At 50.5% G+C, this 27507-nt stretch overlaps 1 protein-coding gene across 30 annotated transcripts in view; it reads left to right on the top strand.

The window, feature by feature from the left end:
• Positions 1–334: 334 nt before the first annotated feature.
• Lrrfip1 (LRR binding FLII interacting protein 1) overlaps positions 335–27507 on the top strand; it is a 151281-nt gene continuing 124108 nt past the window's right edge. For 29 of the 30 annotated variants that reach the window (XM_017795747.2, XM_017795743.2, XM_029558956.1 and 26 more), the window contains exon 1: positions 343–499. In XM_017795747.2, coding sequence (XP_017651236.1) covers positions 404–499 — 96 coding nt within the window. In that variant the 5' untranslated portion in view covers positions 343–403. Of the gene's footprint in view, positions 500–27507 lie in introns of all 30 variants that reach the window. The other variant, XM_017795744.1, reaches the window with a different exon arrangement.

Genomic DNA, 27507 nt, shown 5'->3' with positions numbered 1-27507 from the left:
TCCTGCGGTCCTGGAGCCCCCGCAACTGCCTGGCCTTGGACCAGGGCGTCCCCCGGGGTCACCGCGTCCTCTGTCCCCCAGGCTCCTCGTCGTCCTAGTTCTAGTGTCTCCATCAGCACCCTGCGTCCCTGCGCCCCACCTCGCCATCCCTCGGGTCCCCAAGTCCCAGTACCCCGGCCTCCCTGTCCCACACCCGGCGTCTCCATCAGCTCCCCGCGTCCCTGCGCCCCACCTCGCGGTCCCGGGAATCCCGAGCCCGGCCCCCCGGCCCCCGGCCTCCAGCGTCCCCGCGTCCCCGGCCCCGCGCAGCTGACGCCATGACGCCCGGCGGAGGGAGGGGCGGAGCGGCCGGCAGGGACAGCGGCTCTGACACCCGTCCCGCAGCAGCTGCGCGCCGCGGCCGATGGACATGGGCACGCAGGGACCCGGGCGCAAGCGGCTCCCCAACCGGGAGCGGCTGACCGCGGAGGACGACGCGCTGAACCTGATCGCGCGCGAGGTGAGCGCGGCTGGGCCCTGGGCGGGGGGCGCGGGGCCGCAGCTGTCAGCCTCGCCCGCGGTCCCCAGGGCCGAGCTCCGGCCGGGCGGGACGCCGGGCCCCGCGCCCATCTCGGTGGCCTGCGGACCAGGAGCCGGGCTTCTGCGTCCCCGACAGACCCGCGGCGCTGCAGCCCTCCGCTCCGGACCCCGGTCCCTGTGGGCCGCCGGAGCTGTGGACTAGCCCATGGGGCCACCAGGGGCTCGAGGTGGCCCGGGCCCGGCCAAGTGGGGACCCTCATTGTTGCGCCGCGTGGAGAACCAAGGGATCGGGCCGACCCTGCAGGCCAGCGTCGGCCCCAGAGGCCACATGGTCCTGCTGAAATGGCCGTTTGTTACCAGTTGCCACACAGGGACCAGCTTGGGGTTGAACTTGAAGGGTCACTGTGAATCTGGTATGTCGACCAGCCTGTGGCGGGGCATGTTTGGAGGTTTGATCAAAGTTTCCTGGGCAGTTTACCACCATGGCAATCCCGTTTGCTAATGAACTTCACGTGTGACAAACGAGGGTGCGTGGGTGTGCGTGTCTGCACAAATGCCTGGTTTTCTTCCACAAAGATGCAACCTTCAGGCTGCAACACCATTTAAGACACGTGGAGAGACTACAGTAGCCTGGTGGAGGCAGATCTGGGGGAGGGGGCAGACTGGTTAGGACGCAGGCTGGACAAAGGACTCAGAGAAATCTGTATCCTTTTCTGTATCCTTTGAGCGTCCTGTGCGTGGATTAACCGAAAGGAATGTCCACGCAGGTGCAACCCAGGCTCGGGTCCTCCAGTGTCTTCCATGCAGGTTGAAATGGAGAGTTAGCATTCATGTTATTTCCAGGTGGAAGAACTTCCTGCAATTTAGGCCTAAGTTGCATTGGACAGGTAGTGACTGGGATCTGACCCAGGTCTGGCTCCTTGGTGTTTGCAGTTGTAAATGACTGATTTCATGTTTATGGATATGTGGCTGGGCAATTGGTATTTGCAGAACATTGAATGGATAAAGAAATGATTTTCTTTGTAGGAGGTAAGAGAGGGCTTTCCAGCCAATTCCTATTCATCCTCTAAAGCCCAGTGTACAAACTGTCCTCTGTGACACCATTTTACCCTGCTCTCCCATGTCACCCCAGGCACAGATCTCCCGCCCCTACCTGGCACCCTGTGGCTCTCTGTCTGCCCCTGGCACAGTAGGCAGAATGGCCACTGTAGAAGGTGCCACCCAAGCAGGCAATGTCTTACCCCGAAAGCCAGGCATAGAGTACATAGTTGATGGTGTCTGTTAAATTGATTAATAGAAGTCCAAGGTACTTAAAGGAACTTGGCTAAATACAGACATTTGCTTGAATATAATTCCCCGGTGATGACAGTCTCTTACATGAACATATGACCCATACAGCAAGCAAATGTTCCCTGGGAGGGCCAGCATGCCCCACAAGTCCCAGTGTTTATGGGACAGGAATGAGGGGAATGAGAGCCCCACAAGTAGGCCTCTTATCGGCTGGGTTTTATAAAAATAGATTGAAGGAGAGGCCAGGGAACAGTCCTGCCTTGCATCCAGGGAGCTGCAGTCAGCAGTTATAAAGCCAGATAGGAGTCAGCCCACTGTGCACTAGCCACCTCCCCAGACCCCCCTGAGCCCCGTTCCCGTCTCTGAAGGGGGAAGAACTCCCTGAGGCTGTGAGGAGTATCAAAGGGACAGCACACAAACTGTGTCTGACCCACCGAGGAAGTGGGTGCAGCCCCTACAGGCCCCACACCCCCAGTGAAAGCCAGCCACAGATGTGACCCTTACCAGGACCAAATGGCATTCATTGATAAGATTGAAGGGAGTGGGGGAGCTGGAGAGATGGTTCCGCAGTTAAGAGCACTAACTGCTCTTGCAGAGGACCCAGGTTCAATTCTCAGCACCCACATGGCAGCTACAAACCATTTTTAACTCCAGTTCCAGGGGAATCTGAAGCCCTCTTCTGACCTCCATGGAATTGCACAACACAGGTGCACTTACTTACATGCAGGCAATACACTCATACATATAAAATAATAAAGAAAATATTTTTGGAGGGAACGGGTGTGATGCTGTCTGATCTTCTACAAACTGAATTCTGTTGTCCAACTGTGACAGATTGCTAGTTCCTGAATTCTTGAGAGTTCTTCTGGACTGTGGCACTTTCTCATTCACTCTGTAATCCATGGTCATGGTCATGATATCCAAGGCTTAAGCAGACCGGGAGTCAAGGAGGAACCTGGGAAGGATCCACCCTCAAGGAGCTGGATCAGAAAGAGGTCTGGTGGGATGTTGTGCATTTCTCCTGTGTCCTGGCACTGATAGGCTGAGACAGGAGGATCCACAGTTGAAGGCCAGTCCAGGGTGTAGTGAGGCTCTCAAAAGAAGAAGGAAGGAGTTTGTACCTGTAGGTCAGCAGCGCTCACAGGAGACAGGGTCTGGTCTTAAAGGCCTGAAAGTTTGGAAATGATAGAGAATTCCAGTTGTCTCTGACTGGACACTGCTGGCTCCTGCACGCTGACCTTATCTGCAAGGCCGAGTGCTGTGTGGAGGCTCCCTGGCCTTGGCCTCCACAAAGGGGGTCTTCCCAGGCTGGCCCTCTGAGCCATGTGATCTCCTGCCCGCCTTTCTCCAGAGAACCAGAAGCTTCTCTCTGGAGAATCTTGGCAGGTCTCCATGGAGTCCTGCGTCAAACTCTGAGACCACAAGATGGCTGGCTTCTATGCATCTCCTGTGGCAAGAGGGGGCAGGTCTTCCGGTGCCCAGTCTGGAGCTGAGGAGGGCCAGCATGCCCTCAATCCCTGAGGATGTCATGCAGGGCTGGATGGAGATGGAACCCTTAGGAAAGTGACACAAGGGGAGATTCTGGGTCAAAGTCATCAGAAGGCCTGAGTCATGGAGGCTGGGGAACCCCACTGGAGGGGACAAGGACTCTGCTGCTCTAGGAGCTGTGCTTCTCTGAGACGTACACCGCCTCCATAGCCTGCTTTGCCTTTCCATCTCCACAGGGCTTCTCTAGTTGCAAGTTTAGAGTAGACGGGTTGTCATTTAAAATGCCTTGAGTACATCAGTCTTGGGGAGGTGGGATTCCAGCATGGTGTTGGGGAGAGGGCAGGTCAGCACTTGCAGATGTTAAGTCACAACCTTCACGGAGGGTGGGAGCACCTCACATCTGGGCAGAGATGTTTATGAGTCTCTCGAAAAGTAAATTCGAAGATGTTCTGCCAGGGACTTTGGGAGCCCCCAAATTTCCCCTTTAACACTTTGTCATTGAACAGAATTGTATCATGACGTCCCCTATACTCTCAGCTTGAGATGATTCAGTGTCCTTTTCAGCGGAGAGCGCCTGGCCACCATTGTCACCACATCAGGTTTCCTGTGTGGAGGAATCTTGCCTGTATGCATTCATCTGCCCTGAGTCAGTGGAAGCATCTCTTTGAGTTGGTCCCTCTCTCAGTGGCCCACAGGAGACCCCCTTCCTCACTCAGCAGACCAGAGCAGGAAGGGGAGGAGAGCTTTGGTTCATCATTGTCCCTGGATCCTCTGGCCCAAGGAGCCCCCTGTGATTATATCATCCAGGCATGTGGCTGGATGTGTTAGATGTATAAGGCTCACAGCCCCTCCCCCCACCTCCACACATCCCTCACCTTCCCTGAAGCACAGCTCCTGGCATGTGGAGGGAGCGATCCCACCAGCCACAGCCCTGGAAGCAGCTTCTCAGTCATTGGCTTACATGTGTAAGAGAGAATGTTGACCTTTTGTGTCCCGCTCTGGTACCATTCTGTTCTAGGCTCACAGCTGGAGCAGATTGATGGCGCGCACACACACACACACACTCACATGTATGCATATATACACACATCCTGGTGAGCCCCAGTTCTGTCCTACCTGCCTCCAGGACACCTGCAGGAAACCACTGGCAGCTACATACCTGTCACAGGCTCTGCTTCTGGGGAGCCTGCTGTGTACCCCACCTCTATGTTGGGCAGTCCCACCAGAATAGTCCTAAGCCCCCTTCTACTTTGCTGCTTTCTGCTTGTCCTTCCCAAGCAGCCCTCAGAGCTCAGCCTGTGTGGAGGGACCCTGCTGAATGGTCCTTTTAATGCACGTTGGACCCTGCCTGTGTGGAGGGACCCCACTGGTGTGGAGGGACCCGGCTGGTGTAGAGGGACCCTGCCTGTAACTTTGCTCAAGCCTCATGGCCTTTCAAGGTTGTGCTGGGCTGCAGTGCTCTCATGAGTCTAGCTCAGTTTGGACCCTTCGCCTTCCCGACCTTCGGCACCAAGCTGACCTAGCTCCCCTGGACTGAAGGGTCCTGGGTGAACTCAGTTGCCATGATGCATTCCTGGAATCTGTCACAATTCCCATGTCTCCATCCCCACTGTGAGAGCACATGTGTCCAGCCACTGTCTGAATGCAATGGAGAGATGATGGTCCTTATTGCTACCCAGTCACTTGACTAGAGCCATCACCTCTGTGCCTTTGTTTTAAGACTAGTGGTCAAATAAAAACCAGCTGGACAACTGGCTGGCTGTGTTGTTGTCCAGAGTGGTCAGTACTTTGCTGTCAGGAAGTGACGGTATCCCTCTTTCCACAGGGTAGGAGGACATGAGGGTGTTCAGTGTCTGACGTGAAGAGCTGCCTTTCAAATAACTAACACAGCCATCTGTGTGGCCACCCTAAGAGCCACACAGATCTTGGTGGTCATCTCTGAGGCACTGGGAAGTGGGTAAGGCAAGGTTCCTGGGCCCAGGAACCTGGGGCTGTTGTGAGGCTGGAGAGGAAGTCAGAGCCTCAGCTGGGCAGGCCTGTTGACTCCAGTGGCCTCTGGGCCCCACCCACAGCTATTTCTATCTGAGCCAGCTGTCTCCTCCTCCATTTGTGGAGAGCCTCAGTGATTCCTGGCTCCATGTTCAGTGTTGGGATTTGTCTATGACGACTGCAGTGAGTAGGTGGTGTGGTGGAAACCAGGGTCCTAGAATGTAGCCAACTCTGTCGCCTCCAAGCCTCAAGGTTTAGGGCAGAAAAAGAGCAAGGTGGGGCCCGAGTTTGCTTTTACAGTTCACGGCCAGCCACTGCTCTCAGATGCTTCGTCCCATACGTCTGCTAAGCCAGGTCAGAAGAGGTCAGAGTCTACCCGATGCCCTATCTAAGACTCCATCACAGATGACACTCTACAGTCGAGCCGATTTCTGGGACCGCAGTCTCCAGCTGACCCTGAGCCAAGGCCCTCACCTTTCATGAGCCAGGCCCTCATGTGCCTTCCTGTGTCTAGCACCCTTTTTTCCTCCTTTCATCTGTAAAAACAACTTTTGCTTCAAACTAGTACCCGTTTTACCTTTGCCATGTTCTCAGGCCATTGTCCACATGGCTGGGCGGTCCTCTTAATGCACGTTGGATCCTGCCTGTCTGTCTTCTGGGGAAGACCCTCAGTGCCTTCTTATATCACCCTTTGTAAGAGCCAAATCCCTAAAAGGCCTGTAAGACCCTAAATTATCTGCCGATTCTTTCCATTTTCATAAATATGATGCATCCAAATAGATGTGCTGTTGTTTATTAAAATATTAGTTGTAAAATACTATTTGTGGGTTTATCAGTTTTAGGTGCGACCTGCTTGGTTCCTGAGATGAAAGGATGAGCATATTCATTGGTCCAAGTCAGGCTCTCTCCCCACATTTTTCCTCCTCGGCCTCACACGCTGTCAGAATGACAGAGCAGTTGGAAGTGCAGGTGCCTGGAGTCAGGTTTCACGGGATTGAGTCCCACATCTCTTCTTCACCTCATGGGCTACGGCAGCTTACCTTCCCACTTTGGGCCTGTTTCTCCATAAGTACAGTGAGGGGTTGTTAGAAGTCCACTTCTCAGGTAGCGAGGAGAGCAGGTTGAGACATTGCGTTGTTCAGAACTGTGACCGCAGTGCCCAGGTGAAGACGTGAGGCACTCAGACTGCAGAGTCAACTTGTAGAACTTTCTGTCCCCTTAGGGTCAATTCTTTTTATTTAAATTGTTCACCTGTCTACATATTTGTGGTATGTATGTCTTCACAGACTTCAGCAGAACTCTTTACAATCCTATTTTATATATAATTGAAGTAGTCAGATTTTGCTGAATGCTTCCTTCAGTTACCTCCTGAACAAGGATACCTTTTCCAAATGTTTGCATCTGAAAAAAAATCTGTATTGTACCCTCACACTTGAGTGACAGTTTGGTCATTATAATTTGGTCATTACAGTTTGGTCATTAATAATTTCCCAAAGAATGACAAAGATTTCCATACGTCGTTTGAAATTATTTCCAGTTTGTGTTGTTAACTGAAAAGAGCCATGTGCAGAGGTGTAAACAGCAAACTGTCCTGTGGGGGAAAGGCTGTAATTTGCTGGCATTCACTTGAGAAACACTGACAGAGTCACAGTACAGGAGCATGGGAAGCAGGGACAGGCAGGTTTGTCAAAGGCAACTTTGCATTCTCGTTATTTGAACCACACGACTATGTTACCTATTCATAAGCCAGCCAGCCCATGTGGAAAAGTAAAATGAAAGACTAATTTCTATCGTCATCTTAAGGCTTCTTCCTACTTTATTCTGGCATTCAGGTTGTTCTGAGAATTTGGGTGCCTGTGTGTTCAGTATCTTAAATAATATCTGGTCGCTGTGAAGTTTCCCTAACCCTTAGCATCTTGCATTTTCCCATTTATTGAGTACCACTCGCCCCCTTCAATCCAGAACTGACTGCCCCAAAGTTCTGAGACTTTCTAGGTTGTTCTCCATCCCCACTGCTCTGCCGTCTCTTCTAGGCACCTTGGTGTCTGCGTAGCACCTTCTTCCTCATTCCTACCTTCTAGATTTTCCTTTGGGACAGGACTCACATTCATCGCCCCCCATTAAATATGCTTGTACTGTATTTGGTTTTAATTGAGTTCTCCTTCCCTTCATCCTCTTCCTCCTCCTGCTTTGTGGTTCTTCATTTACCTTTTTAAAAACTATATTTATGTATGTGTGTCTATATGCGTGTGCACACACGTGCACCCCACAGCAGGCAGGTAGAAATCGAAGGACAAGCTGGAGGGGTTATGCCGTTCCTTCTACCATGTGGGTTCCAGCGATCAAACACAGGTTGGCAGGTTTGGCAGCAAGCACCTTTACCCACTAAGCCATCTTACCAGCCCCCTTTTTACCTTTTTGACCCCCCCTTCTGTCTCTATATATCTGTCTCTCTCCATATGTCTCTCTGCCTCTCTCTATCTCCTCCTTTCTTCTTTTTCTCCCTCCCTCCACTCACAGGGTCTCACTGTATCACCTAGACTGGCCTCAAACTCACAAATCTCCTGCAAAGCAGGGAACTACTCACTAGCTTGTCTTTTACTAAAAGTGAAATAGTTTTAAAAAGAGCCCTAAGATTTTGAGCTGAATGTTGGGACACCCACCTGTGATCCCAGAACCCCAGGAGCAGAAGCAGGAGGATTGTTGCACGTTCAAGGCCAGCTAGAATAACAGCAAATTCCAGGCCTGCAGAGGGATATAGAGCAAGATTTTGTGTCAAAGTAATTTTTCTGACTTCAGGCATCAAGAATCATTGACTCATCTGTCACTTTGGCACATTCTCTGGGACCTGAGACGTACGTAAGACAAACATCTGGAGAGTTGGGTAGGCAGAATGTGATCTGGTCTTGGCGGTGGGTAAACTCGCAGGTCAGCAGAGTGTGCAAGCCAGGAGTGGTCAGTGTGGTGCTGGCATGCTGCAACAGGGTTTCTACTTGCTTCTTGGCATGACTCACACAGCAGCTCCGACTCTGCTGAAACAGGACGCCAGGAGACGGCACACTGTCCACTCTGCTTTTGACCCTGCCCACGTTCTGTTTACCACCACTGATCTTGATTTCTTTCATTTAACTTAATTGTAGGGTCTGGAAGATGGCTCAGCAGTTAAGAGCACTGCCTCCTCTTGCAGAAGACCTGAGTTTGAATGCCAGCACCCATGTGACAGCTAACAACCCCATAATTCCAGGTCCAAGGGATCTGATGCCCTCTTCTGACCTCTGTGGGCGTTTCACAACATGGGTGCACTTACATACATGCAGGCAATACACTCACACACCAAAAATAAAAAACAAACCAAAAAATTTTTTTAATTGTAAATTTATTTAATTTTATTTGTACGTGTAGGAGTGTTTTGCCTGCATGGAGGCACTTGTGTGTGCAGTGTCCATGGAGGCCAGAAGAGGGCGTCGGATCCCCTGGACCTGGAGTTACAGATTTTTTTTGTTGCCATCTAAGTACTGGGAATCCAACCCAGGTCGGCTGCTAGGGCAGCCAGTGCTTTTAACCCCTGTCATCTCCAGACCTGATTGCTTTCATTTTTATTTCCTGCCTTCTTTCATGACTCCCACAGACATCTGGGCTGATGTGGAGATTTTCAGGCTGACAGTCCTGGAGATGGGCTCTTCATGTTGACTGAATGGGGAACACGCCCACCATGGACACCCTGAGACAGTGCTTCACACCACCCATGGCATGTGTGCATGTCTTACCCAGAGCCGTCTGGGCATCAGCCCGGCTCACTATTAAACTCCTGCACTGTGGCTAGTACAGCTGAGGAACTACATTCTCCATAGATTTAAAACTAGTTGAAGTAACCATGCGACTAGCAGCCATTGCATTGGGATAGCCCATGGCTCTGGAACTGTGGGTATACTGTAACGGGTGTATCCCATAATTTGAAATCTCAAATGAGTCCACTGAGGCCATATGTCACTCATTATATGGCATAGAAATGGTGCGGAATAGTGATATGGGTAGACGGGTAACCAGTAAGGCTATGCCTGAAGGAGCCTGGTCGGAAAGTCACGGTCAGCCTTTCTAAACCATGTGATCATGGGCAAGTCACCCAGGTTACCCTCCGAATCCTCGCCCTCTGTCTGTGAAAGCGGACTGGCACCAGCAGGGTGGGCCTGCTAATGCCATCAGGTGTGTCATGTGGCACTTAGTAGGTGCTACTGAAAGGGCAGCGGACATTTCCCACCTGTAGGTGGCTTGGGGATCTCTAGCAGGAGCCCTTTGTGCTTTGAGTCCAGTTGGGATGTGGCCCAGGACCCAGGGCCAGGGGTGAAACCCTTCTTCCTAAGTGGAGGGTTTGGATGGGCTGAGGAGTAGGACAGAGATGGAAGAGGCATGGAAAGACAGCCTCCCACCAGGAAGAGGGAGGCAGGCGGCTCAGGGACTGCTTCCGAGAACTCACAGTTAAAAGTGCTGATGGCCATGGCTTAGTTTGTAGTTTCTTTGTTGTGGGGTCTCACTATGTTGCCCAGATTGGCCTTGAACTCACGAGCCTCCTGCTTCAGCCTCCTGAATGCTGGGATTACAGGCATGCACCTCCACACCCAGCTTCTGGACTGCTGTGGTTTAAATACATGTGTATCTAGTGTCTACATCCCTGTGGGAATCCATGGCCTAGAACATGGGGACTGTTATGGTTTCAATACGAAATACCCCTTCCCCCCCAAAGGCTGAGGTATGGAAGGGTTTGTCCTTAACTGGTGATAATATTTTGAGAAGTTTTGGAAGCTTTAGGAGGTGGAGCCTAAGTGAAGGAAATAGGTCAATGGGGTGCATCTTGGGGGGTGCTATATCTTGTTTCAGATCCCCCCCCACCTCTCACTCTCTGTTTACTGGCTCCCTGAGGTAAGTAGCCTTGGCCACAGGCACCCGCCACCACGATGCTCTGCGAGGACCGAGGCCCATGGATGAGCACCTCTGAACCAAAGCTTCTTCCTGTCTTACTTTGCTTTCTATTGTGATAGACTCTGACCAAAAACATCTTAGGGAAGAAAGGGTTTATTTGGCTTGCAGCTCACAGCCCATCATCAATGGACGCCAAGGCAGGAACTCAGGGCAGGAACCTGGAGGCAGGATCTGGAGCACAGACCATGGAGGAGCGCTGCTTACTGGCTTGCTCCCCCTGGCTTGCTCAACTATTTTTCTAATACAGCCCAGGCCCACCTGCCCGGGGATGGCACCACCCACAATAAGCTAGACCCTCCTACATCAATTAACTATTAAGAAAATGCCTCACAGACATGCCCTTAGGCCAGTCTGATGGGAGTGAGCCCTCATTTGAGGTGCCTTCTTCCTGGGTGATTGGGTGACTCTAGTTTGTGTCACATTGACAGAAAGTAACCCACACACCTCCCTTAAGTTGGTTCTGTGAAGCTGCCTGTCACGGTGACAGTCATCTAATACCATTCTTTTCAGAAAGGACCCCATGTTCACTGTCACTTTTGCTTCTTGGTCCTGAATTCAAGGGTCAGCAGGAAGATGTCCTAGGTTTTCCTGGTCTCTGTTCTCAGGCCACCAAGGTGGGTGCCTATCTTGGGTGAACATGGCCTCAATAGGCCTGACTGTTTCTCTTTGGGCTTTTTTGACCTCTTAGTAACTACCAAATTACCTGCCTATTTTAACCTGTGCATACAGCCAGCCAGAGTGATTGCCACATGGGTTGAGATGAGATGATGGTCTTTAAGTCTTGACATCTTTCCTACTTCGGTTTTAGGTTGGGCTTTCTCAACCTGGACACTACTGGCTTTGGGGACCAGAAAATGCCCTGTTGAGGGGGCCTGTGGTGTATACTGTAGCACATGTAGCCGCATCCCCAGCTCCTGCTGAGCAGATTCGATTTCCAGACAGTGCTGAAATGGCCCCTGGGGAGCAGAATACCGCTGTAGGTACCCCACTATCAGGCCTGCGCTTTGAGCTCTGAACAGCTAGCTTGTGCAGTGGAAGCCCAGATGCTCTGATGCTGTCACGGGTAGTGACTGCTCTCTGGGGCAGGCAGAAAGCACTCTCTGGGCATTTCCTCCATCAGACCTCCTGGGAAGCCAGAGAGAGGGGCCGTCAGTCTGGAAGCTGTCAGAGGAGGGGTCGTCCGAAGTGAGGCAGCTGCAGATTTGGGAAACTGAGGCCTCAGATGCAAATTCAGTGATACTTGGCTGTGTTTCAGAAGTGTGCTGGCGTTGACAATGGGGTGCTCTAAGAAGACACCGCAGACCGAGTGGTGGGAAAGCTAGTTGCTCGCAGTCCAAGATCCAGGCAGATTCAGGTGCAGTTTGTCCACATTCAGGTGCATCGCCCGTCCACTTGAAATCCAGGTATGGCTTCTGGAGGGAGGACAAGACACAGCCCCACTCAGTGTCACCTGTGAAGGTGAGGCTGGATCCCCTCAATATCCTAACCCTCAGCAAGGTCCCCCAGATAAGCAGGACACAGGCTGACAAGAAATAATTCATGACAGCACCTTTCCATCGGATTAAAATTGTCCCCCTGTCTCCTACAAAGCCACATAGCTGAGCTTCTTAAAATAGATGCTGGGTCACTGTCTTGTCCAGGATCCTCTCCCTGTCACCTGAGTCCTCGGAGCTCCCTGCTTGGCACATTCTTTACAATTCCATTGTCCCCAGAACATGCTGTGCATCCTCCACCCCCTCTTCCTGCTTGCCATGAGAGGACTGTGCACTCAGCACTGACTGCCACAGACTCGCCCTTCCTCTACTCAAGGTCTTCCATTCCCTTGGCCAGCAGAACATGAGTTATCCCGGGCTGCTGGTTGGGACAGGAAGGAATATTGGCCTTGTTAATGTTCTAGCACATTTGCCTGCATTGCCTGTACCTCTGGCTTCCTTTTTTGTGTGCTTATTTTGAGGGAAACACACATATGCTGCCCCTCAATAACTGAAAACCCAGCTCTGGTACCCACTGCTTTGGGTGTGATGTTTATCCTCCTTTTCATTTGGATCTTTTGCTTTTGTGAATAGTGCTAGAGCTTCGATCTATTTTTCTTCACTGATCATCTTTTCCAGCTTTCCTTCTGCAAGCAGGAGGGCTGATCAGTGTGAATGAGGAAGGTGCTCAAAGGAATGTGGCTTTGCAGCCCTGAGCGCCCCCTCTGTGCTATCCAAGCAGCTTCTAAGATGCGTTCTTCAGGAGCAAAGTGTAACAGGCTAATGCCCTAACATGCAGTCTGCATACTTTACAGACTTTATCCTGCTCTGTAAAACATGGAGTTATTTTGGATGAGGCCTTCCTGCCCCCAGGAGGGCTCTGCACACCTCATCTTCAATAGCCATGCCTCCTCTCTAGGCTCTATCAGGGTTCCATGGTGATGGCTTTTCCTCAACATGTCAGTGGAACCCAAGTCTGCTCCCAGCTGTGCCTGCGTCATGGATCTCTGACTGCCTGGAGGCCTCAGGGTTTGTGTGTAGGTTGAAGGCAGGAGCCACTATGAAATCTGATGGTTGATGCACGTCCACAGCCCAGGTCTGTGTCTCACTCAGTACAGTCCCCACTACCCTCACCTGTGGCTCTCCCTCTCTGGGTCTCCTGTCCTTGGCACTTCCTTTGGGAAGCCTCACAACCCAGTCCCCCAGCCAGCCTGAGATGTTCCCCTTTCCCTGGTTCCTCTCTCTGTCACATTGATCAGTGACTTGACTGTTATCTCCTCTCCTACCCCACCATCACCACCATAGACCATGAGTCCTCTAGGCTGTCCACCCCTGTCTCTGCTAGGCCTTGTGTCTGGCGTCTGTAGAAGGAAGAAGCGCTATTTGGCTTGTGGATACTCGTATTAGTTACTTTTTGTTGCTGTGATAAAACACCATGACCAGGGTCACTTACAGAAGGAAGAGTTTATTAGGCTATGGTTCCAGAGGGATGAGAGTCATTCGTGTTGGGAGGCGTGGCGGGAGGCAGTTGGAACAGAAAGCTGGGCATTCACATCTCCAAGCACGCACAGGAAGCAGAGAGGAGAACTGAGAATGGATGGGCTGTGAACTCTCAAACCCCACCCCCAATGGCACACTTCCTTCAGCATGGTGGGACCTCCTAAAGCTCCCAAAATAGGGCCACCAACTGGGGACAGAGTGTTCAAATACTTGGAGCCTATGGGGACATTCTCACTCAAACCACCACATTCCACTCCCTGGCCCCCGTAGACTCATGACTGTATCATAATGCAGAATACATTTAGTCCAACCTTAAAGGTCCCCATAGTTCATCTCAACATTGTTCAAAATCCAAAGTCCAAAGTGTCTTCTGAGACTCAAAGCATTCTCTTAATTAACCCTCTGTAAAATCAAAAAGAAAATATGCTTCCAGCATACAGTGATACAGAATACCCATTCCCATTCCAAAACAGAGGAATGAGTGCACAGTGAGGAGATACCAGTCTAAAACATAACCAGGAATCAGCAGGGAAAACACCAAATCCTGTAGCTCCATGTCCAACGTCTGGAACTTTGGTTCCAAAGGGCTGAGATGGCTTGGCCCCTCCAGCTTTGCTGCATGCAATGTACATCCCTCTCTTGGGCTGGTACAGCTCCCTGTATGCAGTATCCTTGGCAGATGTCTCACAGCTCTAGCATCTCCAACATCTTGGAGTCTCCACTGCCAACCAGGCTTCACCTTCATCGCTTCATGCCATGGCCTCTCAGGGCCTGTGGCCTCCCGAGGCCTTTTATGCAGAGACTCCTCTACCACACGCAGCCTGGCCTCAGCGGCTCTCTCAAACTGCAGTGGAAGAGCCCATGACCCCTTCACTCTTGCATCTTTCATGCCTCTAGTGCTGCCAAATTGGGTTTCCAGCTAGGGATGGACCTTGGCCTTCTTCATCCACATTACCAGCAGCTTTTATATGTTGTGATTTTCTAGAGGCAGAAAACTCCTTAGGTATTTTCCCTTCACAAGTTGGACACTTAGCTGGGTGAGCTCTTGCCCTGAGAGCTCTCTTGTCATTGTTCAAGCGCAAACCTGGAGGGCTCTCCTCAATGGCTATAATCTCCTTATCAAAGAGAGCCTCTCCTTCAGCGCACGCTGGGGCTGCCTTCACTCCAGCATCACTAAGCTTCCTAGTGCTTTCTCTCCAAACCACACATTCTGTATTTCTTTCTACCCCACTTGCTCTTTTTCATTGTAGAACTACATAATATTCATCATGAATAACCACACCATTCAACATTAGGCTGTCTTGAAATTTCTTCCACCAAAGAAATTAGTCCACTACTTTTCGACTTACTCTCAGGCAAGCTCTTGAGCTGCAGACAGATGGCACTTAGATTCTTTGCTAAAGCATCCTAGTTGCTATTTAAGTCCTTATTTCCCTCTGGAAATAGTTTTCTCTCAGCATTACTTTCTCCTAGGCTCCTATTAGAACCACCCATTAAGCTCTGCTTAACAGCATTCAACAGCTTTTCTAGTCCAAACTTCAAAGTCTTCCACATTCCTCCAAACACCCACATGGTCAGAGTCATCTTAGCAATACCCCACTCCTGGTACCAATTTCTGTATTTGTTCCTTTCAGTTGCTCTGATAAAACACCATGTCCAAGGCCACTTATAGAAGGAAGAGTTTATTGAGCTTATGGTTCTAGTTCTAGAGGAATAAGAGTCCATCATGGTGGGAGGTGTGGCAGGGGGCAGCCAGAGCAGAAGGCTGAGGGCTCACATCTTCAAGCAGGCACAAGAAGCAGAGGGAGACAAACTAGAAATGGACAAGGCTAAAGCCCACCCCCAGTGACGTGCTTCCTCCAGCAAGGCCACCCTCCTAACCTTCCCCAAACCACTCCACCAACTGGCCTCTGTGTTCAAATACTTGGAGCCTATGGGGGACATTCTCATTCAAACCACCACAACACTAACTTATTTTGGGGAAACCTGTGAATGTAGTGTTTTCTTCCAGACAGGTTACACTTCATCTGTCAAAGTCATGCATGGATGGATTTTGGATGGTGCTTGTGGACAGCCCTTTCTAAATCTCATAGTTCATCAATTCTCAGCACTCTCAGAAAGTAGAATCACCCTGTCCTCAAGTTCATAGCCTTAGAGTTCAACAGAAATAGGCCAGCAGCCCCTGGAGACCACAGCTGTCCCCACGGCCAAGCTGAGTGCATTTTGGGTTCTTTTTGCTGTGAGAACATTTCCTCACAGTGCCCAAGCCAGCAGCATCCTCTAAGGGTGTCTTTCTGAGGCCTGGGAGGGTGCAGCATTGAACATCTGCACTGGGCTCTGCAGTCCAGAGTCACCACACACTGACTTTGCCAGCACAGATGAACCCCAGGATTCCCGAGCCCCAGTGTCCCCACCCGTGGAGTATGTGAGATGATGTGAATGTGGTGCCTAGGGTGGGCCACCCTCAGTGCACGTGGTTAGCTGACAGAGCATGTGCTGTTCTGTAGGTGATGAATGTCCTACACACTCTCAGGAACTGCACAGGGCATTGTGCCGGCCACGGACCATGTGCAGACCATGTGCGATGGCCGCCTGCCTGTCAGGCCTGACTCCCACCCCCAGATCTAGGACCTGCTCCAGATTCCAAGCTCCTAGTTCCCCTCAAGACTTGAAGCTCCAGGGCCCAGGTTCTGTACCGAATTCCAGGATAAAGATTCTACTTTAGGCCCCAGGCCCCACTACTGCAGACTCTAGGCACCAAGTTCAGTTCCAGAATCCAGGCTCCAGGTTGTACTTCAGACTAGGTTCCAAGCTCTAGGCTCTTAGTCCTCTTAAGACTGCAGGCTCCAGGCTCCAGCTGGGTAGGGGAGATGAGGCAGGGTATCAGTCTCTCTCCTGTTTGCCTCTCAGAGTTCACATGGTATCCAAAAGGGAATACACTTGATTTTTTGTTTGTTGTTTTTGTTTCTTGAGATAGGGTCTCACTATGCAGCCCTGGCTGGCCTGGAACTTACTGTGTAGACCAGGTGCCTCAAACTCACAGAGATCCACCTGCCTCTGCCTGATTGCTGTAATCAAAGGTGTGCACCACCACACCCAGTAAAGGGACACATTTGAGATATACACACATCAGCCCTAAAGGGCTTTGAAACTGTGAGGTGGCTGTGATGCAGTTTTCTAAAGTACATTCTTGAGCCCCAGATGCATCCATGGCTGCAATCGGACAAAGCAGCACACAGGTTGGCTCTTAACACAGCGCACTCTAGGCCTCTCCAGGGACACTGTTGCATTCTCTTACAGCTGAAGGAGGAACCAGGGGGGGTGGGGCATGCCCCTCAAGGTTGGGGCCGACTGGAGGTGTGGCAGGAAGCACCAAAGCCATGCAAAGGTTGCCCACGTAGGCCTTCTCTAGCCATGGGGGCCCTGGTTCATTCAGGACCAGGGAGGTGGGGAAGAAATGGATTGGAGTAGCATCACAACAACCACAGGTGCCCAGGAGTACCAGGGTTGGAAGGAAGGGAAGCATAGCCTTTCTCTCTCTCTCTCTCTCTCTCTCTCTCTCTCTCTCTCTCTCTCCTTTCGTATTTTACAGGTGTCCATTGCACATCAAAACCATGTGTTCTTCATGGGAGGGACTTGGGCAAGCCTGTCCCTAAATAGTTCTGCTCTGTAGAGATAGATGTCACAGTAGCATCTCAAATTGTAGCTAGAAAGTTACTCAACCCAATTCTGAGAAATTGAAGCACGTTGGATCGGAACTAAGGGACTTTGCTACCACTTCCCATCCATGGTTCTCAAAGTGTGGCCTCCAGGCACAAGGTTTCCCTCATCTGGAAGCTGGTTCCAGAGCCCTGGAGGTGGGGGGGGGGGCAGGCTGGGACACCTGCCATGTGACCAAGTCATGGAGCCTCTGCACAGAGGATGGTGGAACCACACCATCCTGTGTCCTCATTGAATAGCACAGCCTCTTCCTGCCCAGCCATGAGTCTCTGCTGGGATCACTGCTGTAGACAGAAGGTTGCCAAAGCAGCCCACTGAGGTATAGCCGAGTTGCAGCCCCCACCCTGGGGGTGGCTCTCGGTGCACAGGAGAAAGACTTCCTGGGTGAGTCGGTGAATGAATGAGTGGACTTAGTTCCACTTCACAGTAACATGTGAAGTCTCTGCTTCTTTAGACCAAGCTGTCAGAGTCGCACATGTCACATATGTAGCTGAAGACTCCCCGGGAGCCTGGGGCCACCTTCGGTTCTGTGAGTGTTTCGATCTGCTGCATAGAGAAGACAGTTCCAGCAAGACACTAAACCTTTCCCTGCTGGTTCACAATTGTCCCCCTTCTCCAACACCTCACATTCACGACTTCCTCTCTGGCATTCCTCCATTGGCTTTCTTATAATGTTGCACTTGGAAAAAAAAAATCTTTCCAAAAAAAAACCCAGAGGTGGGCCTGTGACCTCACTGGGGCCGCGTGGGCTATCGGGTTGCCTTGCACACAGCCAGTGTGGTGAGATCGCATGCCCTGAAAGGGCTTTCATTGTGTCCAAGAAGGCTCTGCCTCGGTCAGTGGCGCTCACCCAGCTACTGAAGTCACTTGGATGGTTGGTAGAACATTCTCCTGTGTGGCTGCCCTGCTGGGGCGAAGTACTTGAATTGCAGGAATTTCAGGGTATTAATAGATGCTGCCAGGTGCAATAAATAGATGCCTTTGCCTGACCTTCACCTCACACTGTGCTGTGCTTCTGAAAACCATGTGCACACCGCCCCCCCCATGACAGAATACATATAGAGGGTGTTAAGGTTCAGATAGCCCTGCCCCCTCACCAACAGGATCCCAAGGACTTCTCATGCTCCTGAGAAAAGGGAACCTAGCTGATAAGCACCTTGGTCTTTGAAGTCAAGAGAAGCAGACTTTTCTCCACTGTTTGGCCAACACAGCAGGCTTCCCCTTTGATCTCTAAAGAGGACAGGTTTTAACAGTCCTGCTCTCCCACTCCCCCCCCACCCAACTTTTAAAAAAATACACCTTCCCACCTACTGCAGGAAGCAGAAGCCTCCCTTTTAAAAAGACCCCAGCTCAAGACCCAGGTAGACATTTTCCCTTCCCTGAAGGGAACATGTCCCCTGCAAAATAAAGCTCTATCCCGCTGAGAGTTTTATCTGTGCCTCGGTGCCTCATCATCCATTCACTCGTTCTCCGCCAACTATTTACCTATCAGAGGGAGGGTGTCCAAGCTTGGGGTGGGATGGGGCCCTTAGATGGAAACAAAAATGAGTGAAATGTTGGAGCTGTGTCTCAGGAAACCAGAAAGCTCAACTAGACCAATCTCCTCCTTTCCCCAGTGTTGGGGTTGGAACCCTGGGCCTTGTGCACTCTAGGCAAGTACCTGCCACCAAGCCCCAGCCCTAGCCCTAGACTGATCTTTAGGACAACACACAACCTGCTCTCAGCAAGTTGGAGGGGGGAACAAGCTGTGGCTCCTGGTTTCAAGGGTTTCAGTCCACAGTCAGCCGTCCCTTCTCTTCAGCCCATGGTCAGCAGCCCCTTTGCTTCTCGGTCTGGCAAGGCAGACAGTGTGATCTGAGGGTGTGATGAAGGAATTCTGGCCCCTCATAGCAGTCAGGAAGCAAAAAGAGACCGAGGAAAGGGTATGGCTAGGATGGGCCTTTCAGGGCACACATCCCGTCACCCCCTAGTGCCCTCCACCTCCCAGTAAGGCTGTCACATCATGAATCCAGGGCTGGAGATGGCTCAGTCAGTAAAGTGCTTGCCGCACAGGCATGAGGACCCGAGTTTGATCCCCAGAACCCGGGTTAAAAAACAGACATGGTGGCACACGTGTAATCCCAGTGCTGGGGAGGTGGAGACAGAAATTGGCTAGCTCCAGGTTCAGGAAGAGGCTCTGTCTCCAAACATAAAGAGTAACTGAAGAAGGCACTTGGCATTGACCTGTGGCCTGCGCACACATGCACAAACACATACACACATAGACACATACATAGGCATACACACATATACACACATGCAAACACACATATGTACATACACACATAGACATAGACACATACACATTCATATACACATACATACATATAAATAGACACTTACATACTCATACACATACACATAGACACACGCATACATACACGAATGCATGCATACACACATATGTGCATGTATGCATGTACATATATGGACATGTAGATATAGTGACACATATATGCACATACATGCATGCACACAGACACATGCATGCACACACGTGCACATAGATGCACATGTAAACGTGCATACATTCATGCATATACACATACACACATGCACAGACCATTCACATGCACATAGATATATGTACATATACAGGCACACATAAACACATAGGTCCACGTATGCATGCAAACATGCACATATGCACAGAGATACATACACACATGCATACACATGCACACACATGAGCATGTACACATGCACAGGTGCACATGTATGTACACATGCATGTATATGTGCATACACATTTTCACAGGTGTGCACACATGATGGGCAGAAACAATTTCACTCAAGTCTAGCTTGGTGAACCAGTGAGTTTCTTGGGCTTACTTACAGGATCATGAAAGGTCCCACCTCAGCATGGGTGACATCTCCCTGTAACTACATAGATGAGTCCCCTGTGCCATTAGCTTTGCATCTGCTTTATACCAGCACTTCCTGAGACCACATGCAGTTGTGACAGAATTGCATTCAGGGCTCAGCAGGGCGTGGCTGGAATCAAGTGACGCTCCCACCTTCCTCCTACAGGGAACCTCAGCTGGCCTGATCTTGTTGAGGGAATCTCAGCTGGCCTGATCTTGTTGAAGGAATCTCAGCTGGCCTGATGTTGTTGAGGGTCTCTGTGGGAATCACAATAGCTTTGATGAGGGTGGAACTGCTGCTAGGCTAGGTGGGGACAGCTTTCCACAACAATGTGACACTCATTGTGTTCCCAAATTGAGGTTATATTTGAATGACTCACCAGCAGTGGGTCTAGGCCACCCTGAGTGCTGTCCCTGTCCCTATATGCACTGCAGAGCCCATTTCAGGATTGTAGGAGGTGGGTAATAGCTCCAACGCTGGCCATACTTTCCTGGCAAAAGTCCACTTTCTTCTGATGCCCTAATGCTGCTCTCCCTGCAACAGAGATTGGTTTATCTGAATTCTCTGGCAACACATCAGTGTGTTGTGTTGGGCCGGGTGTGATGGGACATGCCTTTAGTCCCCACACTCGGGAAGCTGAGGCAGGCGGATCTCTGTGAGTTCAAGGCCAGCCTGGTCTACATAGTGAGTTCCAGGACAGCTAGGGCCACAGGGAGACCATGTCACAAAAAGACAATTTTTTTTTTAAAAAAAAGAATGTGCTGTATTGTTTAGTGCCCAGAGCATTCACTGGTTCTGGTGGCACAGTCGCCCTCCACCCAGACATTTACCTCAAGAACATGAGCAACTTACATAACCTCTGCCTCACCTGCCTTCCCATGACAAACAACTGAAGCCATCTTCTTAGAAACCACCTGCCCCCATCCCCAGCCCATCCAGAACCTTCTAGAACAGGAGGGAAATGGGAACCCAGGTGGAGAGAGTCCTATGGAGGAGGACGTGCTGACAAAGACCTCAGGAAGGAAGTCCGGTAGTTAGTTACCTTTTACTCATCCTCTCCACCCCAAAAGACATCTTTTCAGAATTTTTCTCATTTTCTTTTCTGAGTATCAGGGGTCTCCATGGGCCTCTGAAGCAGGAGGAAGGGCCAGGCCATGATCCCAGCTTTCAGCTCTGCTTGGCTAGGGGCTGGCCTCTTCGTCACCTGCACAGTTCAGTGCGGCCCAGCTAAGAGCAGCCGGGGTGGACACGGCTGCCTGAGGGCACAGCACCCTATTCTAGATTCTGTTAGATATTTCTAAAACACTGCTACCTTTTCCTCCCATTGCTGACGCTATCAGGCTGAGAAGGATGCTCATGGGTTTGTGGGTTTGGTTCTGGGTTTTATTCTCTGACCTTTACCTTCTCTCCCTGCCACAGTTCAGAGTATCTCCTGAGGCTGGTATCACACTGTCCTCAGCAGAGCTCAGACAGCAATCTTCATTCACTCACCTGTCTGTTCACCTGTCTGTTGACTAGCCTCACACACACCAACATAATGGAGCCATTGAAAGACAGTAAAGATCCTAACCAATTGTTGGGGCACACACTTTTAATCCCAGCTCTTGGGAGGCTGGTGCAGAAGGATTGCACATTCAAGGCCAGCCAGGCTTCATAAGCAAGTTTGAGTCCAGCATGGGCTACAAAGTAAGACCTGTCTTAAAAAAAAAAGAAAAAGTTCTTATCTCAAATATTGTACCCCAACGACTCCTCCATCCACAGTGTAGACTTCCTGGGAGGATCTTCTGTTTCAGGGGCATCTCCAGGTACTATGGACATGGCACTGTGTAAAACAGGCTTGGCTTCTGCCCCCTAAAGACAAAGCAAGGAGCAGATGGCTTAGGACACATCATACAGGGTAGTAAAAAAGCATCAAGAGCCAGGCGTGGTGGCGCAGGCCTTTAATCCCAGCATTCGGGAGGCAGAGACAGGCGGATCTCTGTGAGTTCAAGGCCAGCCTGGTCTACATAGTGAATCCAAGACAGCTGGGGCTTCAGGGAGACCCTATCTCAAAAAAAAGACCAAAAAAAAAAAAAACCATCAAGAAAGGCTGGGGAGAGGCATCAGGAGGGCAAGGCAGCATGCTGCTGTCTGTCATGTGCTGGGGAGGACTCCCAGAGAAGGCAGGACCCTGGGCAGAGGAACAGTGCAGTCCTGACCAGCTGAGTCTCAGCAGGGAGGCTGAGGGAGTGGTCCAGACAGGAAGTGGGAAGAAATTGGGTTGAGAGATATCTGGCACCAGAGCCCAGGGCTGTCCAGGCAGCTCTGACACTTGAGTTTTTCCTCCCAGTGACATGGACGGCTATGGAGCAGCACTGACAGAGGCCTGGTCACTTGGGCCTCTACGTTAGGACAATTTTTGATGGAGCCATGTGTAGAATAGTTATGAATAGACAGGCAGGTTGCGTACTGCAGAAGCCTGATGTATACCTTTCACACCGACCCCTGTGTGAATGGCTGTCACTTGCCCAGGCTAAATATATGAAAGAATAAATGAGCACAGTCAGTGCGAAGGCAGGAGACCAGGCTGGTGAGGTGGCCCTGGGGGAGGCGCCTGCCACTGGCCGCAGGGGGGTGGTAGCACTGGTGAATTACACCCTCCATCACTTCGGCCGGTATAGCCCATGGAGTTTGCTAGGGATTGGATGTGGGTTGGCAGAGAAAAGGTGTTCAGATGAGCCAGGGATCCACCCTGACTGACCAGAGCTGTAAGAACCGGGGTTTCTCTTGACGCCACCACTGGTTCAGGACAGTTCAGTTCAGTTCAGCTGAGCACCAGCTTGAGCAGGTTCAGGAGAAGCAGTTCCTCAAAAGCTTGAAAATAGTCACTTTAGGCTTTAGTAATCCCACTTCTGAAATTGGAAACAGTGTTCAAATGAAACATTCATTCACTGGTGTCCATCTAACAATAAACATCTAAGGGGAAAAAATCAAGACAGAATCCCATTTTCAGTAGTTATAAAAAGCAATAAACTGGAATATTTAGGAGTAAATTTAAGGTCATGAAAGCTCTATATACTGAAAACAATAACAGTATCATTGACAAAAGAATTTCAGGAAGACACAAGTGGTTGGAAAGGTATCCAGTGTTCAAAGACTAAAAGAATTGATATGTGTTAAAATATTAACACTACCCAAAGCAATCTACAGAGTCAATGCAATCCCCCTCAAAATCCCAGCGACAGCCAGGTGTGGTGGCACAGGCCTTTAGTCTCAGTATTGGGGAGGCAGAGGAAGGTGGATCTCTGTGAGGCCCAGTCCAGTCCAGTCTACAGATAAGCAGGGTTAGTTACACAGTGAGACTTTTAAAATATTTTATTTATTATTTTTATTTTATGTGTATGAGTACATTGCTGCAGTCAGTGCTGTTAACCCTAGGGCTCTTGTAGAGGACCCGGGTTCAATCCCTAGCATCCACATGGCAGCTGACAGCAACTGTCCATAACTCCAGTTCCAGGGACTCCAACGCTCCCTTCTGACCTCCGTGGGCACTGCACAGTATGGATGCATTTACATACTTGCAGGCAATACTCATACACAAAAAATAAAATAAAAATTAAAGTAGTTTTAAATGTTTTAAAAAATCCAATGACATTTTCTTAGAAATAGGGGGAGAAATCCTAAAATTTGTATCAAACCACAAGAGAACCTGGAAATCAAAGCTGGGATACCACCCCATCTGATTTAAAAGTCTGCGACAAGTTAGAGTAATCACTGCAGCAGAATACTGGCATAAAAGCACACATAGGCCCGTGGAGTAGGACAGGACGTCCAGAATAAACCCATGCATTTACAGTCAACTGGTAGTTGATGTGATACCAACACACTATGGGGAAAAGACAGGCTCTTTAATAAATGGCGTTGGGAGAGTGGATGTCCACATTCAGGCCAGTGAAGTCAGACCCTTTTCTTATACCGTATACAAAAGTGTTTCAGAATGGATTAAAGACTGAATTTAAGACCTAAAACTGTAAGTTTACTAGAAGAAAACAGACTGAGTGGGGAGCTTCATGGCGTTGGCCTAATCAGTGATGTCCTGGCACAAAAGCAAAAAAGTACAGACAAATGAGATGAGCTCAATCTGAGAATCCACTCCACAGCCACGTAAACAACAGAGTGAAGAGGCAGCCTGTGGACATGGGAACACATACGAAGCGGCAGCGTGTGGACACGGGAACACATACGAAGAGGCAGCATGTGGACATGGGAACACATACGAAGAGGCAGCGTGTGGACACGGGAGCACATACGAAGAGGCAGTGTGTGGACACGGGGACACATATGAAGCGGCAACACATACGAAGAGGCAGCATGTGGACATGGGAACACATACGAAGAGGCAGCATGTGGACATGGGAACACATACGAAGAGGCAGCGTGTGGACACGGGAGCACATACGAAGAGGCAGTGTGTGGACACGGGGACACATATGAAGAGGCAGCCTGTGGACACGGGAACACATACGAAGAGGCAGCGTGTGGACATGGGAACACATATGAAGAGGCAGCCTGTGGACATGGGAACACATACGAAGAGGCAGCATGTGGACATGGGAACACATACGAAGCGGCAGCGTGTGGACACGGGGACACATATGAAGAGGCAGTGTATGAAGAGGCAGCATGTGGACATGGGAACACATACGAAGCGGCAGCGTGTGGACACGGGAACACATATGAAGAGGCAGCATGTGGACATGGGAACACATACGAAGCGGCAGCGTGTGGACACGGGAACACATATGAAGAGGCAGCATGTGGACATGGGAACACATACGAAGCGGCAGCGTGTGGACACGGGAACACATACAAAGAGGCAGCGTGTGGACATGTGAACACATATGAAGAGGCAGCCTGTGGACAGCGGAGAATATGTGCATGGCACGTATCTCACAAGGGTTGACATCTAAAATATAGAAGGAACTCAACCTGCCAGAGAAAATATTACTTGACTTATAAAGTGGGCAAAGGACCCAAATCAATGTGTTTCAAAGGAAGACATGAATGTCCAACAGACACATAAAAACACCGGGTTAGTGCACAATGGTGCCACAAGAAAGGGACTGGGGTGCAGCTTAGAGGAAGAGCACTTGCCCAGCTTGTGCAGATCAGGGGTTTTGATCCTCAGCACCTCCAAAATAAGCCCAAAGTTACCAACCACAGCTGTTGGAATGGCTGTTATCAAAAATATAAGAAAGTGTGTCAGGGAAGATGTAGAGATAGAGAAACCCTTGTACATCTCAGTGGGACTATAAATTGGTGCAGGCATTATGGAAGGCTCCATGGGGTGTTCTTGAGAAGTTAAAAATGGAACTCCCATGGGATCCAACAATCCGGTTTGTGGGTGGTTCTAGTTCGTTTCCTGTTGCTGTGATGAAATACCATAACCAAAAGCAACTTGGCAGGAAAGGGTTCACTTCACCCTGTACCTTACAGTCCACTAGGGCCGCCGGGGCAGGAGAGAAAGGGTTCACTTCACCCTGTACCTTACAGTCCACTAGGGCCGCCGGGGCAGGAGCTCAAGGCAGGAACCTGGAGCAGGAGCTGAAGCAGAGACCACAGATGAAGGCTGCTTACTGGCCTGCTCCCTCTGGCTTGCTCAGCTACCTTTCTTATGCAGCCCAGGCCCACCTGCCCAGAGGCGGCACTGCCCACATCAATCAGCAACCACAAAAAGCCCTCGAGACACGACCAAGGCCAGTCTAATGGAGGAAATTCCTCAGTTGAGGATCCCTCTTCCCAGAGGTCCCTAGTTTGTGTCACGTTGGTAAAAACTAACCGTTCCCTCTGAGGGAGATGAAATCAGTAAGTCAGAGTCGCCCTCCCACATTTACTGCGGCATTATCCACAGTGGCCAAGGCTCAGACTCCACAGAGGAACAACTGAACATGTGGTGGGGATCTACAACGGAACACTCTTCCACCCTCAGAAGGAAGGCGATCCTGACATTTGCAGCAGGAACGAATATAGAAAACAATTAACTGAAGGTAATCAGGCACAAGAAGGCAGACGCCGCCTGACTCATTTATACGTGGAAGCTTAAAAACAGCTCACAGAAGCACAGAACTGAAGAGTGGTTACCAGAGGCGGGGAAGCAGAGTTTGGGGAGATGTTGGTCCTAGAAAAATGTTAAGGAGAGCATAGCGGAGTCCAGCTGTAAAGTGTTCGGGAGACTAAGAGCACTATGTTACAAAATGCCAGAGGACTCAGGAGGGAAAGCAGTTGTTCTAGCTACTTCTCAGCCATGAATTTGGAAGTGGGGGAGGGGACGGCGATGACGATGACAACGGGACACCATCTGGTGTGACTTCCCGGCAGATTGGAAGAACTTCCAGGAAGTGATTCCACAATAGAAATGGCATGGAGCAGACTATAAAACTGCTGTCTTTGAGGTGGTAGAAATGCCCTAAGTTAGACTGTGGTCATGATGGCACTGCCCTATGGATTTACAGAAAGTCTGTGAACTATACTGGAGCGGTGGAGAGGCATCATTGTGGGCAGCAAATTAGGGTCCAGCGGCACATCCAGTCCCCATCCCGGTCCTCTGTGGAGGAGCAGATTCAAGGCGTGTCTCTCTGGAAATAACTCTGAGTCAGCCCTAGAATTTAGAGCCATTTGTCATCCCGGCCTGGCTTGCCACCAGGGTGTACTGGGTATTGGCCTGCCATGAATTTATTGAAAGTCCTTGAATTACACTCCTGAAGCGGATGAGTGTTATGGTCAGCAAATTATACCTTTGGAAGCTGTTCACATGCATGCGCTCAGCTTCTGGTCACCTGTGCCTGCCCCTCCCTCAGGTATACATTGTCCTGTTCACTACAAAAGTGGGGTGGAGATGCTGTACTTATGGTCAATGGGGTGGGGGGGTCCTGCCCTGTGCTCCATCCATGTACAACATGGAAGCCTTTTCATCTAGACTAGGTGATCTCAGAGATGGCTCCCAAAGTGGCTACGAGTCTTCGCTCCACTCACAGCTTCCCAGTGGTTGGGGCCATGGACAGGACTCCAGCGGATGACTGTGCACCCAGGCCCTGCTACATGTGCTCATGGTAGATCACAGCCCTGGAGGAGACCTAGAACATACCCTGTGCCCCAAGTCCCGCCTGTTCCTCAGTGCTGACCTGGCTCACATTTCCTAGGTCAAGTCACAGTGGACAGGACCAGCCAGCACATCCACTCCCCACCAGGGCCTCTGCAGAGGAGCAAACTCAGGACATGTCTCTCTGGAAATAACTCGGAGTTGGCCTTAGAGTTTTGAGCCAGTTTGTCACCTTTAGCTTCATGACTTTGGGTTTTGTCCCTCAGCCTGACTTGCCACCGGGGTGTTTTGGGTGGTAGAAGGCGGAGCAGACGCTATCCTGGGTGGAGGGGGCAGAGGAAGATACTGGGTGCTGGAAAAGGATGCAGCTGTTGTCCCCCACCTGACTCTGTCAAAGACAGCGTATTTACAAAGCATTCCAGGGGGCTGGAAAGGTGGTTCAGCAGTGAAGAACATGTACTGTTCTTGTAGAGGACCTGACTTCAGCTCCCAGCACACACATCAGGCGACTCACAAGCCTGCAACTAGCTTCAGGGGGATCTGATGTCTCCTTGGGGTCCTAAAATTATG

This window comes from Nannospalax galili, unplaced genomic scaffold (genome assembly GCF_000622305.1).
Source record: "Nannospalax galili isolate Female #2095 unplaced genomic scaffold, S.galili_v1.0 scaffold149, whole genome shotgun sequence".
NCBI classification, from domain to species: Eukaryota; Metazoa; Chordata; class Mammalia; order Rodentia; family Spalacidae; genus Nannospalax; species Nannospalax galili.
Note: the sequence above shows the minus strand (reverse complement) of the source record. Positions and strands in the feature narration are given on the sequence as shown.